At 44.6% G+C, this 15,472-nt stretch overlaps 1 protein-coding gene across 2 annotated transcripts in view; it reads right to left on the bottom strand.

Annotated features, from left to right (window-relative positions):
- Positions 1–15,472, bottom strand: part of LOC106596674 (vesicle-associated membrane protein-associated protein A) — a 54,517-nt gene that overhangs the window by 26,209 nt on the left and 12,836 nt on the right. For both annotated transcript variants that reach the window (XR_014391820.1, XM_045714427.2), the window contains exons 2-3: positions 3,382–3,534; positions 2,213–2,316 (exon numbers count right to left, since the gene is read on the bottom strand). Coding sequence is in view for 1 of the 2 variants with exons in the window: in XM_045714427.2 (XP_045570383.2) it covers positions 2,213–2,316; positions 3,382–3,534 (257 nt within the window). In the remaining variant the exon portion in view is untranslated. The remainder of the gene's footprint in view (positions 1–2,212; positions 2,317–3,381; positions 3,535–15,472) is intronic.

Here is a 15,472-nt window from a genome sequence, read left to right as displayed (position 1 = left end):
CCGTGTAATGATCATGCCGTTTAATCAGCTTCTTGATATGCCAAATCTGTCAGCTGGATAAATTCTCTTGGCAAAGCAGAAATGCACACTAGCAGGGACGTAAACAAATTTACGCACCAAATTTGAGAGAAATAAGCTGAACAAAAATATAAGACATAAAGTGTTATTCCCAATTACTTATTTTTTACTCACACTCACGACGCATTCAAAACCTCAAATTTGGTTCACCACCCACCAGTTGAGAATCGCTGTCATAGATCATACATTGGGGCGCAAGTTGCACAACATTACAGTATGTTCCTCTAGAACAGGGTTCTCCAACCCTGCTCCTGGAGAACTAGCCTCCTACAATCCTGGTGTTGCAAGCTTCATGGCCTACCAACTGAGCCTCCTGGAAAGGTTCTCTCCAATCTTAAATCGAGCACCTGCTATTAATAATTAGCTGGTTGATGTGCTGAATCACGTTAGTTACAACTGTGGTTGGCATTAAAACCTACAGGAGGGTTGGCATTAAAACCTACAGGAGGGTTGGCATTAAAACCTACAGGAGGGTTGGCATTAAAACCTACAGGAGGGTTGGCATTAAAACCTACAGGAGGGTTGGCATTAAAACCTACAGGAGGGTTGGCATTAAAACCTACAGGAGGGTTGGCATTAAAACCTACAGGGTTGGCATTAAAACCTACAGGAGGGTTAGAGCCAAAACCTACAGGAGGGTTAGAGCCAAAACCTACAGGAGGGTTAGCATTAAAACCTACAGGAGGGTTAGAGCCAAAACCTACAGGAGGGTTAGCATCAAAACCTACAGGAGGGTTAGCATTAAAACCTACAGGAGGGTTAGCATCAAAACCTACAGGAGGGTTAGCATTAAAACCTACAGGAGGGTTGGCATTAAAACCTACAGGAGGGTTAGCATTAAAACCTACAGGAGGGTTGGCATTAAAACCTACAGGAGGGTTAGCATTAAAACCTACAGGAGGGTTGGCATTAAAACCTACAGGAGGGTTAGCATTAAAACCTACAGGAGGGTTGGCATTAAAACCTACAGGAGGGTTAGAGCCAAAACCTACAGGAGGGTTAGCATTAAAACCTACAGGAGGGTTAGAGCCAAAACCTACAGGAGGGTTGGCATTAAAACCTACAGGAGGGTATCTCTCCAGGAACAGGGTTTGAGTTTACATTTGAGTCATTTAGCAGACTCTTTTATCCAGAGCCACTACAGTAGTGAGTCATTTAGCAGACTCTCTGATCCAGAGCCACTACAGTAGTGAATCATTTAGCAGACTCTCTGATCCAGAGCCACTACAGTAGTGAATCATTTAGCAGACTCTCTGATCCAGAGCTACTACAGTAGTGAGTCATTTAGCAGACTCTCTGATCCAGAGCCACTACAGTAGTGAGTCATTTAACAGACTCTCTGATCCAGAGCCACTACAGTAGTGAGTCATTTAGCAGACTCTCTTATCCAGAGCCACTACAGTAGTGAGTCATTTAGCAGACTCTCTGATCCAGAGCTACTACAGTAGAGAGTCATTTAGCAGACTCTCTGATCCAGAGCCACAACAGTAGTGAGTGCATATATTGTGTTACTTGTTTGTACTGGTCTCCCATGGGAATCAAACCCACAATCCTGGTGTTGCAAGCTTCATGGTCTACCAACCGAGGCGCGCCCTACCAACCGAGCCGCGCCCTACCAACCGAGCCCTACCAACCGCGCCCAACCAACCGAGCCGCGCCCTACCAACCGAGCCCTACCAACCGAGCCCTACCAACCGAGCCGCGCCCTACCAACCGAGCTGCGCCCTACCAACCGAGTCGCGCCCTACCAACCGAGCCGCGCCCTACCAACCGAGCCGCGCCCTACCAACCGAGCCGCGCCCTACCAACCGAGCCCTACCAACCGAGCCCAACCAACCGAGCCGCGCCCTACCAACCGAGCCGCGCCCTACCAACCGAGCCGCGCCCTACCAACCGAGCCCTACCAACCGCGCCGCGCCCTACCAACCGAGCCGCGCCCTACCAACCCGAGCCGCGCCCTACCAACCGAGCCGCGCCCTACCAACCGAGCCGCGCCCTACCAACCGAGCTGCGCCCGACCAACCGAGCCGCGCCCTACCTACCAACCGAGCCGCGCCCTACCTACCGAGCCACACAGGAACAGGGAGAAACCACTCCAGCAGTGGTAGAGGACTGTAAGAACTAGATGACTCACCATAACGTCGAGTTCAGACTCATTAGGCGGAGCAAAGATGCTCTGGACCATGAATTTGTGTTTACTTTTCTCATTGGGGTCGTAGTCAAAGGGCTGGAGCATTACTGAAATAGATTGAAGACAAAGTCACACACACATTCCAGCAACAACAAAAAAACAATGCTTGAATTATGCTATAATTTCATTTGAAAGGACCAGATTGTTCATTGATCATGTTAATTAGAGCAGGACAATCTGAATGAACGTAGTTAAAATCCCATTCCTACTTCAGGAACAATTTATCATTCATCAGAACCCTCCATCACATCATAAAAACGAAGGAATAATGGTGTTGCAGTTTGGCACCATGGACTGTGTGTTGGGGAAAACTGGCACCGTGGACTGTGTATTGGGGGAAAACTGGCACCGTGGACTGTGCAGTGGGGGAAAACTGGCACCGTGGACTGTGCAGTGGGGAAAACTGGCACCGTGGACTGTGCAGTGGGGAAAACTGGCACCGTGGACTGTGCAGTGGGGAAAACTGGCACCGTGGACTGTGTAGTGGGGGAAAACTGGCACCGTGGACTGGGTAGTGGGGGAAAACTGGCACCGTGGACTGCGTAGTGGGGGAAAACTGGCACCGTGGACTGCGTAGTGGGGGAAAACTGGCACCGTGGACTGCGTAGTGGGGGAAAACTGGCACCGTGGACTGCGCAGTGGGGGAAAACTGGCACCGTGGACTGCGCAGTGGGGAAAACTGGCACCGTGGACTGTGCAGTGGGGAAAACTGGCACCGTGGACTGTGCAGTGGGGAAAACTGGCACCGTGGACTGTGCAGTGGGGAAAACTGGCACCGTGGACTGTGCAGTGGGGAAAACTGGCACCGTGGACTGTGCAGTGGGGAAAACTGGCACCGTGGACTGTGCAGTGGGGAAAACTGGCACCGTGGACTGTGCAGTGGGGAAAACTGGCACCGTGGACTGTGCAGTGGGGAAAACTGGCACCGTGGACTGTGCAGTGGGGAAAACTGGCACCGTGGACTGTGTAGTGGGGGAAAACTGGCACCGTGGACTGTGCAGTGGGGAAAAACAGTACAAGCTCATTAGATACGGGGATGGTTTGCAATAGAATTCCAATAGTATGTAACTCCAGCCTGAGAGTCCCATGGACTGTGGACCCGTTTGACTCACCAGAGATGGTGACGGTGGCGCCTGCATCTATGATGCCGCTGTTGGGCCGTACACAGTATCTCCTAGGAGCTGTGGTCTTCACTTTGAAACATACTCTCCTGTCAGATGGGTTCTTCAGCTTCAGGTTGGTGGTGACGACATCTGTAAAAGGACCTGGGAGAGGTAGAGGTAGAGGGAGAGGAGAGAGGGAGAGAGAGGGCAAAGAGAGAGAGAGAGCAAGAGAAGGTTAGGTTAAAAAACAATGGAATTCATTTGACCTGGTACATCATCTGTTATAGTTATGTATCCTCTGTAGTGTAGAGCCGCGGTACAAAGCTGTGGGAACCACGTATTTTAGTTACTCAGTCCGGCTTTCAACTTCCTCTTAAAAGTTGTAATAGTAGAATGTACCGAGTGCCATTTCTAAAACAGGGTAGTGCATCAGCAGTTGTCCTGTCGTTGCATAGCTCAGTGCAGAGGTTCCCAAACATATTCGCTTGGGGGCCCCCCACTTTCAGCATTGGAGAACATTCTCTCCCCCCCCCCCCCCCCCACACGTCACGTCTATTTCTATGGGCACAAGCACTGTTCATGACACAAACTATTCACACCACTCGTTGGTGGAGAGAATTTGGCAGGTTTAATTAAAGCTCATTTCCTGCAGTTCTCCATAAGTTGTCATGGAGGAAAAACTGCCGTCTAAATTCTATCACCACCAAAAAGAGGTGTGTGTGTGTGGGGGTCCTCAAACGCAGAACATTCAAATCTCAATCAATTTCAATAAATCCCCCCAAAAGTTTATTGCTCTCAAATTTGGTGCACACATTTTTTTCCATCGCTGTTAGTGAACATTTCTCCTTTGCCAAGATAATCCATCCACCTGACAGGTGTGGCATATCAACAAGTAGATGAAATAGCATGGTCATAACACAGGTGCACCTTGTGCTGGGGACAGTAAAAGGCCACTCTAAAATTAACAGTTTTCTGTCACACAACTCAATGCCACAGATGTTTGTGTTGAGGGAGTGTGCAATTGGCATGCTGACTGCAGAAATGTCCACCAGAGCTGTTGCCAGACAACTGAATAATAATTTCCCTACCATACGCCGCCCTGGCATTACATCCAACAGGCCTCACAACCACAGACTACGTGCATGGCGACGTGTTATGGACAATGAACCCAAATGCATTTTAAATCCTTGGCAATTTGAATGCACAGTAGGGCTGTCCCCGACAAAAAAAATTAAAAAAATCTTGGGTCGACCAAGAGTCCTCTGTTCTTTTGACTAATTGATTGGTTGAAATAAAAAAATAAAATAAAGTATTTTTCCATATTTTAGACAAATCATAATGTGCTTTAATCAAATCAACTATATTCACTTAGCTTGTCTGATGCTTTAATTCAATTGAAAATAAAATAAAAAATGAGACACAAATGATTAGATGGAGTCCAACCGCAGTGTCTCTCTCTCTCTCTCTCTCTCTCTCTCTCTCTCTCTCTCTCTCTCTCTCTCTCTCTCTCTCTCTCTCTCTCTCTCTCTCTCTCTCTCTCTCTCTCTCTCTCTCTCTCTCTCTCTCTCTCTCTCTCTCTCTCTCTCTCTCTCTCTCTCTCTCTCTCTCTCTCTCTCTCTCTCTCTCTCTCTCTCTCTCTCTCTCTCAAAAAAAAAAGACAGCGAGTGACTAACTAGCACACGTTGTCTCTCTCCTCCCTGCTGCAGCGACCACCATAGTGTTTATCTCGCTGTCCCGTGTTGCTGAAGCGGCAAATAGAATTACAGCCATTTCTGAACTGAAAAGTTCCATTACCGAAATCCCTCATTTGTTTAGGAAAAACATTCCCCTCAGCCCTGAACCTTTGCTCTCTTTACGTGACACATGTATGCATCACGTGCACGTGACCTATAGCATATCATAAATCACATCAATAAATTGCCTATAATAAACTCCAAACACCATAAAAGCAAAATGGATGCAGGGGACGTGGCAAATAAACTTGTGTTTAGGCTACTGGTTGATCATGAGGTAAAAAGGGGAAGTCAGATGTTGGGAATTTGACTAGTAGGGGAATATACTGGAGATCAAAAGGTAAGGTAAGGAACAAGCACTGCGTTCATATTATATGTACCAAACAGGTGCTGTTAGGTTACAATATCATTGTTCTGAACGTTTGGAACAATGTAAACACAAAATAAATTATTACACCAGAGAGTGTTGTAATGTTGTTGTTTATAAAACCTTTATTGACAACAACAACAAAAAAAGTCTAATTCATTGGTGAATGCAATTTCCCAAAATTGTTTATTTATTGTTTACGTTAAGCTAATTACTCTAGGCTCTCTTTTATTTTATTTTAAAATCTAAAATTCTTGATTGCATTTGAAATCATGAATGACTCCTATGCTGTGTGATGACGTTAATTAATGACCGATACAGTAGCCTATATAAGCATTAAATATATATTGGCCTAAGTAAGTTACAGTATTAAGACTAGGCACAATGCGCTCTTAGGCTCCATGGTGGTGATACAAAGCTGCTATACTAAGCCTTACTAATGATATCATCTTATTAATATAAACAAGGAGATCAAGAAAAATTTGGTTATTATCAGTATTATTTTTCTGACAATTTGAAACAGTGCCCTGTATGTGTATATCTATCTATATACACACACTCCTGCGCTGTCTTGGCTGGGGAAGGTGTCCTGTTGGAAGGTGAACCTCCGCCCCAGTCGGAGATGCTGAGCGCTCTGGAGCAGGTTTGCGTCAACGATCTCTCTGTACTTTGCTCCGTTCATCTTGCCCTTCGATCCTAACTAGTCTCCCGGTCCCTGGCCGTTGAAAAACATCCTGCACAGCATGATGCTGCCACCACCGCCATGCTTCACCGTAGGGATGGTGCCAGGTTTCCTCCAGGTGTGACGCTTGGCATTCAGGCCAATGAATTCAATCTTGGTTTCATCAGACCAGAGAATCTTGTTTCTCATGGTATGAAAGTCCTTTAGGTGCCTATTGGCAAACTCCAAGCGGGCTGTCATGTGCCTTTTACTGAGGAGTGGCTTCCGTCTTGCCATTCTACCATGAAGGCCTGATTGGTGGAGTTCCTTTAGAGATGGTTGTCCTTCTGGAACGTTGGCCACTGAGGAACTCTGTCAGAGTGACCATCGGGTTCTTGGTCACCTCCTTGACCAAGGCCCTTTCCCCCCCGATTACTAAGTTTACTAAGAGTCTTGATGGTTCTAAACTTCTACTTAAAAATGGAGTCCACTGTGTTCTTGTGGACCTTCAATGCTCCAGAAATATTTTTGGTACCCTTCCCCAGATCTGTGCCTCGATACAATCCTGTCTCGGAGCTCTACGGACAATTCCTTCAACCTCATGGCTTGGTTTTTGCTCTGACATGCACTGTCAACTGTGGGACCTTATATAGACAGGTGTGTGCCTTTCCAAATCATGTCCAATCAATAGAATTTACCACAGGTAGACTCCAATCAAGTTGTAGAAACATCTCAAGGATGATCAATGGAAACAGGATGCACCTGAGCTCAATTTCGAGTCTCATAGCAAAGGGTCTGAATACTTATGTAAATAAGGTATTTTTGTTTTTAATACATTTTCAAAAAAATAAAAAAGATTTTCGCTTTGTCATTATGGGGTTAGATTGGTGTGTGTAGATTGGATTACATACAGCATTATTCTACAATGAGGGGAAAAAAGTAACGGCCTGCCGAGTGGTGCAGCAGTCTAAGGCCCTGCATCGCAGTGTTGCGGCGTCACTACAGCCTGAGGTTCGATCTCAGGCTGTGTCATTATTGGCCGTGACCGGGAGGGCGGCGGCCGCACAATTGGCCCAGCGTCGTCCGGGTTAGGGGAGGGTTTGGCCCGGGGGGGGCTTTACTTGCCTCATCCCGCTCTAGCGACTCCTTGTGGCGGGCCGGGCACCTGCAGGCTGACTTCGGTCGTCAGTTGAACAGTGTTTCCTCCGACACATTGGTGCAGCCGGCTTCCGGGTTAAGCGGCTGGGTGTTAAGAAGCGCGGTTTGGCGGGTCATGTTTCGGTGGACGCATGACTCGACCTTCGCCTCTCCCGAGCCCGTTGGGGAGTTGCAGCGATGAGACAAGACTGTAATCACGAAATTGGGGAGAAAAAGGGAGTAAAATACATATATATATTTTTTTATGAATAAGGATGGAAAAGTCATGGGGTCTGAATACTTTCCGAATGCACTTTTTTAAAATGTATGTTCACACACACACACACACACACACACACACACACACACACACACACACACACACACACACACACGGATAATAAATATCACGAAACTAAACAGCTAATTCAGCCTTAATTAACTTTGAATGAACCAATTCTGAACTAAAACTTCCTAGGCTAATGGTTTAAGCCTTTTGAGGGGCTATAAACACGGTGTACTTTGACTCTATATTGAGTTATATAACAGGCCTACAACGGGCCACACTGGGCCTACAACGGGCCACACCGGGCCTACAACGGGCCACAGCGGGCCTACAACGGGCCACACCGGGCCTACAACGGGCCTACAACGGGCCACACTGGGACTGGGATCTAGATTGTTGTCTAGACCATCCATTGCCTAATCTGAACATGTACATTTACCGCTATACCAACAACAGCTGACTATAAACACGCCATTCCCATACATAACGTTGTCCGAGGCTATTAGCCAAACCAATGAAGCTTTCCTCAGCTCAGCTAATGTCATTTGGGTCGGGATCCCATGTCCTCCATATTGGAGACGGAAAGTCTATGGCTGTGTTTACACAGGCAGCCCAATTCTGATCTTTTACCACTCATTTGTCTTTTGACCAAATCGGATCAGATCTTTTTGCCAATAACTGGGCTGCCTGTGTAAAACACAGCCTTTGCGATCAGATCGGTTGAATGATTCAAGTTAAAGCCAAGGAGAGAAGTTACCATTATTAGCCTACGTTCCCGTATGGCTTCCTGTTCCCTATGGGTCCTGCTCTAAAGTAGTGTACTACATAGGGAATAAGGGTGCCAATATGGGACGTAAGCTTAGCCTACTGCTGCTCTCCATCTTGTGACAACTGGTCTGCTGGTCTTAAATTAAGACCTTAATTACAGTCAGCATAGTCCTAAGACGGTCCAGCTTTGACGGCTAGGGATGGGGTTCTGTTCTGTCACGTCGTCAAAACAGCTGGAGTCACCAAAGTCAACCAAACACAAATCACACCAATTAGTAGCTAGTTAGCCCATTAGAGAGATGAACGGACGTTGTTGTGTACTTGGTTTCACTGCTGAGAGGAGTTATGGCATGTTTTGCTGTGACCTGGCTTGAAAATAACACTGTTCCAGACCAAGGGATCTATCCATACATTTAAGTTAACATATTCTATTCATTCATTTTTTTTTATGTCTAACAAAATTCCACTTTGATATTATGGGGCGGCAGGGTAGCCTAGTGGTTAGAGCGTTGGGCCAGTAACCGAAAGGTTGCTAGATCAAATCCCCTGTGCTGACAAGGTACAAATCTGTTGTTCTGCCCCTAAACAAGGCAGTTAACCCACTGTTCCTAGGCCGTCATTGTAAATAAGAATTTCTTCTTAACTGACTTGCCTAGTTAAATAAAGGTTATATATAAAAATAAAAAAAATGGGGTATTGTGTGTAGATCAAAATCTCTATGTAATAAATGGGTTTTATTCAGGCTGTAAAACTACAAGACGTAAAAGGGTATGAATACTTCCTGAAGGCGCTGTATATACCAGGAGTAGCAGTACCGAGCCGATGTGCAGGGGTACGAGGTAGTGGAGGTATTAATGTACATATACAGTGTCTAGAGAAAGTATTCATTGGCCAAGACATACTGCACATTTTATTGTGTTACAGCCTGAATTTAAAATTGATTACATTGAGATTGTGTCACTGGCCTACACACACACACACACACGTCAAAGTGGAATTATGTTTTTAGAAATGTTTACAAATTAATCAAAAATGAAAAGCTTAAATGTCAATAGGTATTAAACCCTTTTGTTACGGCAAGCCTAAAGTTCAGGGGTAAAAATGTGCTTAATAAGTCAAATAATAAAGTTGCATGGACTCTGTGTGCACGAACAGTGTTTATGATTTGTTTAAATGACTACCCAATCTCTGTACCCCACACATACGGTTAATTGTAAGGTCCCTCAGTCGAGCAGTGAATTTCAAACAGATTCAACCACAAAGACCAGGGAGGTTTTACCAGTGCTTCGCAAAGGGCACCTATTGGTAGAAATAAGAGTTTTGAGCATGGTGAAGTTATTAATTACACTTTGGATGTTGTATCAATACACCCAGTCACTACAAAGATACAGGCGTCCTTCCTGACTCAGTTGCCGGAGAGGAAGGAAACCAGTTAAGAGTTTATTGGCTCTGTAACTGTTTTAAAGTCACCAGAGTGAAAAGGAAGCCTGTACAGAATAAAAATATTCCCAAAACAGGCATCCTGTTTGAAATAAAAGACACTAAAGTACATTGATCAAAAAAAAAATTTTTTTTTTTTAACAAGCAGCAATTTCAAAGATTTTCCTGAGTTACAGTTCATAAGGAAATCAGTCAACTGAAATAAATTCATTAGACCCTAATCTATGGATTTCACGATTGGGAATACAGATATGCATCATGACGTCGTCTGCCATCTGCCTGGTAACCGTGAAGAGCACACTTCTCCAGCGTGCCAGTGGCCATCAAAAGGTGACCATTTGCCCACTGAAGAAGTCGTTTACGACGCCCAACTGCAGTCAGGTCAAGACCCTGGTGAGGAAGACGAGCACGCAGATTAGCTTTCACGAGACGGTTTCTGACAGTTTGTGCAAACCTAGTTTCATCAGCTGTCTGATCTCAGATGATCCTGCAGGTGAGGAAATCGGATGAAGAGGTCCTGGGCCGGCGTGCTTACACTTGGTCTGCGGTTGTGAGGCCAGTCGGACGTACTACCATATTCTCTAAAACAATGTTGGAGGTGGCTTATGGTAGAGAAATTAACATTCAATTATCTGGCAACAGCTGTGATGGACATTCCTGTAGTCAGCATGCCAATTGCACACTCCCTCAATTTGACACATCTGTGGCATTGAGTTGTATGACAAAACTGCACATTTTAGAGTGGCTTTTTATTGTCCCCAGCACAAGGTGCACCTGTGTAATGATCATGCTGTTTAATCAGCTTCTTGATATGCCACACCTGTCAGGTGGATGGATTATCTTGACAAAGGAGAAATGCACAGTAACAGGGATGTAAACAAATGTGTGCACAACATTTTAGAGAGATTAGCTTTTTGTGCGTATGGAACATTTCTGGGTTCTTTTATTTTAGCTCTTGAAACATGGGACGAACACTTTACATGACGTGTTAATATTCCTGTTCAGTCTAATATTACAAAAAATGTGGCAAAGAAATGCACTTTGGGGGTTTTGGGCCTCCCAAGCGGTCTAAGGCGTCACTACAGAGCCGAGTTCGATCCTGTGTCGCTGCCAGCCACGACCAGGAGACCATGAGGCGGCGCACAATTGGCCCAGCGTTGTCCGGGTTAGGGGAGGGTTTGGCGGGCCGGCCAAAGGCTGGCTTCCGGGTTAAGTGGGCGTTGTGTCAGGAAGCAGTGCGCCTTGGCAGGGTTGTGTTTCAGAGGTGGCATGGCTCTCAACCGTCGCCTCTCCCGAGTCCATACGGGAGTTGCAGCAATGGGACAAGACTGTAACTACCAATTGGATACCATGAAATTGGGGAGAAAAAGGGGTAAAAAAATATACACACACACACACACACAGTACCAGTCAAAAGTTTGGACACACCTACTCATTTAAGGGTTTTTCTTTATTTTTACTATTTTCTACATTGTAGAATAATAGTGAAGACATCAAAACTATGAAAAAACACATATGGAATCATGTAGTAACCCAAAAATCTAAATAGATGTTAGATTCTTCAAAGTAGACACCCTTTGCCTTGATGACACTCTTGGCATTCTCTCAACCAGCTTCATGAGGTAGTCACCAGGAATGCATTTCAATTAACAGCTATGCCTTCTTAAAAATTGTATTTGTGGAATTGTCTAATACTGTATTTTTTATTCACTTCTTGTCCTGAATACAAAGTGTTATGTTTGGGGCAAATCCAACATCACCGAGTACCATTTCTTCATATTTTCAAGGATGGTGGTGACTGCATCATGTTATGGGTATGCTTGTCATCGGCAAGGACTAGGGAGTTTCTTTATGCAAAATAAACGGAAGAGAGTTAAGTACAGGCAAAATCCTAGAGGAAAACCTGGTTCAGTCTGCTTTCCAACAGACACTGGGAGACAAATTCAGCTTTCAGCAGGACAATAACCTAAAACACAAGGCCAAATATACACTGGAGTTGCTTACCAAGACAACGTTGAATGTTCCTGAGTGGCCTAGTTAGAACTTTTTGAGGATCTGAGGACCCATGCCAAATCTTTTCAGCCTCCTGAGGGGGAAGAGGCGTTATCGTGCCCTCTTCACAACTGTGTTGGTGTGTTTGGACTAGAGGCCGATTAATTAGGGCCGATTTCAAGTTTTCATAACAAATCGGTAATCTGCATTTTTGGATGCCGATTATGGCCGATTACATTGCATTCCACGTGGGAACTGTGTGGCAGGCTGATCACCTGTTACGCGAGTGCAGCAAGGAGCCAAGGTAAGTTGCTAGCTAGCATTAAACGTATCTTGTAAAAAAAACAATCAATCTTAACATAATCACTAGTTAACTACACAATGGTTGATGATATTACTACGTTAACTAGCTTGTCCTGCGTTGCATATAATCGATGCGGTGCCTGTTAATTTATCATCGAATCACAGCCTACTTCGGCAAACGGGTGATGATTTAACAAAAGCGCATTCGTGAAAAAAGCACAATCGTTGCACGAAATGTACCTAACCATAAACATCAATGCCTTTCTTAAAATGAATACACAGAAGTATATTTCTTTAAACCTGCATATTTAGTAAAAAAGAAATTCATGTCAGCAGGCAATATTAACTAGGGAAATTGTGTCACTTCTCTTGCGTTCATTGCACACAGAGTCAGGACTAATTTGTCTGAATTTTACATAATTATGACATAACATTGAAGGTTGTGCAATGTAACAGCAATATTTAGACTTAGGGATGCCACCCGTTCGATAAAATACGGAACGGTTCCGTATTTCACTGAAAGAATAAACGTTTTGTTTCTGAAATGATTTCATATTTGATAAAGCAGTCTGAGTGGTGGTAGGCAGCAGCAGGCTCATAAGCATTAATTCAAACTTTACTGTTTGCCAGCAGCTCTTAGCAATGCTTGACGCACAGCGCTGTTTATGACTTCAAGCCTATCAACTCCTGAGATTAGGCTGGCAATACTAAAGTGCCTATAAGAACATCCAATAGTCAAAAGGTATATGAAATACAAATGGTATAGAGAGAAATAGTCCTATAATTACTATAATAACTACAACCTAAAACTTCTTACCTGGGAATATTGAAGACTCATGTTAAAAGGAACCACCAGCTTTCATAAGTTCTGAGCAAGGAAGCTTTTTTTTACATGGCACATATTGCACTTTTACTTTCTTCTCCAACACTGTGTTTTTGCATTATTTAAACCAAATTGAACATGTTTCATTATTTGAGACTAAATAGATTATGTATTAAGTTAAAATAAGTGTTCATTCAGTATTGTTGTAATTATTACAAATAAATAAGTGATATATATATATAAATATATAAATAAATAAATACACATGAATAATAATATATTTTAAAAAAAGTCTGATTAATCGGTATTGTTTTTTTTGGGTCCTCCAATAAAATCTGTATCGGTGTTGAAAAATCATAAATCGGTCAACCTCTAGATTGGACAACGATAGATCTTCAGTGATGTGGACACCGAGGAACTTGAAGCTCTCAACCCACTACAGCCTCATTGATATTGATGGGGGCATATAACTATACTAGGATATAGCATTTGACAATATAGAAAAAATGAATCATTTCAAATCCTTAATTACATTGGGATACGTTCATATATGCCTCTATATTTATGAGTTGGAATACTTGGGAACATATTTCCTAAATTAAAATCACTGAGCTTCTGGTGATTTTACAGTCCTTTATGTCCACCGATGCCTGTTGGGGAACCCTGGGATAACGCTTTGATAGTGATTAGCTTTGAACAGATTATGATCTGCTAGATCAGCCCCAGCTAGGGGGTTCGCGTGGCCCGGCTCCCCAGCTAGGGGGTTCGCGTGGCCCGGCTCCCCAGCTAGGGGGTTCGCGTGGCCCGGCTCCCCAGCTAGGGGGTTCGCGTGGCCCGGCTCCCCAGCTAGGGGGTTCGCGTGGCCCGGCTCCCCAGCTAGGGGGTTCGCGTGGCCCGGCTCCCCAGCTAGGGGGTTCGCGTGGCCCGGCTCCCCAGCTAGGGGGTTCGCGTGGCCCGGCTCCCCAGCTAGGGGGTTCGCGTGGCCCGGCTCCCCAGCTAGGGCTACGTGAAAGTGATTCAACCCATGATTACATGTTTCTCTCTGCGACAAGCTGAGGAAATGCACTTGGGATACCATATATCAGAACGCTGTAGCTGGATGAACACAGCTGATCCGAGCATGAAAGTGAAATGGATATTATTAGACCAGCTCATACAAGAGACTAGTGGCTGTTGCTTCAATTCAGCTGAATTTATAAAAACACACAAATTACTTTTTATAAACATTTTATAAAACAGGCGCCAGAAGTTTCTTTAGAGATTGGCAGGGCTGAAAAAAGGTCAGTAGTGTCATATGAAACTGTACTACATTACTCTAAAATGTTGGCATCATGCTCTACTGTGCCACACTCGTTTGCAGATTATCACAAACAAAGCTTGAATTGTTAGCTAGCAAGGAAAGTTAAAAAGGACTTTACGCACCCTGAACAGAACATCACGAGTTCACCGGCTGCTGTCCCTTTAGCCAAAGTGGCAAGTGCCACTTATCGACTTGAGAAAAGTGAATCACTATTAACACCATAAGCATGCATATAAAATGGATTTACACGCAACAGAAAATCAGATTAAAGGTTAACATTCCTAAACTAAAAAGTTGTGTGATTCCGTGGTCAGATGCGCTTCCAAAGCAACCACAAAAAGGAATCCAAAAGCTCTGAGATGTAAGAGTAAGAATTTTAATAAAAATGTTTATTTTTTTTTTTTTTTTAAAAGGCTCTGGGGACAGAGAGAGGAGGTGTAGGGCCACGAGCCTCCCTAAAGCGTGTTAACGTATACAGCTTTCCGGTTCAATTCCAAAGAGGTTAAAAGGTTTCTGCCCCACACAGGTATACCCCTAGCCTGAGTGTCGGATACACTAGAGGTCCAGGAGGTATAGGGCCATTCTCCATGTACAATTATAGACGGGGCCCCATGTAGGAAACTGAAGGATAACTTTCACTGGGGACATGTCTCCCCCACATTCTGAAATAGCATTTTATTTTATTTTATTTTTTTGTCAGCCACAGTTTTATCATTGGAATGTGATACAAAACGAGGCAACGGTGTGCTTTAGGACCATGCGGACATCTCCGAGCGGTCAAGTAGGCTGTTTGGAGTGTTGATCGAGGGAGGCTGTTTGGAGTGTTGATCCAGGGAGGCTGTTTGGAGTGTTGATCCAGGGAGGCTGTTTGGAGTGTTGATCCAGGGAGGCTGTTTGGAGTGTTGATCCAGGGAGGCTGTTTGGAGTGTTGCTCCAGGGAGGCTGTTTGGAGTGTTGATCCAGGGAGGCTGTTTGGAGTGTTGATCCAGGGAGGCTGTTTGGAGTGTTGATCCAGGGAGGCTGTTTGGAGTGTTGATCCAGGGAGGCTGTTTGGAGTGTTGCTCCAGGGAGGCTGTTTGGAGTGTTGATCCAGGGAGGCTGTTTGGAGTGTTGATCCGACCGGATTAAAAGAGAGATTTTTAATATATATATATATATATATATATATATATATATATTAAAAAAGGTTCCCCCCTCCACCACACACACACTTCTAAAACGAAAGTTGCGTTCCTGGTTTCATACGCTGACAGAAAGACTGATATAGCAGCCTGGGTGTCAGAGGAGTTG

The sequence above is a fragment of the Salmo salar genome, chromosome 03, assembly GCF_965601325.2.
Source record: "Salmo salar chromosome 03, fSalSal1, whole genome shotgun sequence".
Taxonomy (NCBI): domain Eukaryota; kingdom Metazoa; phylum Chordata; class Actinopteri; order Salmoniformes; family Salmonidae; genus Salmo; species Salmo salar.
The sequence above is the reverse complement of the archived record's forward strand: the minus strand, read 5'-3'. Positions and strand labels throughout refer to the sequence as shown.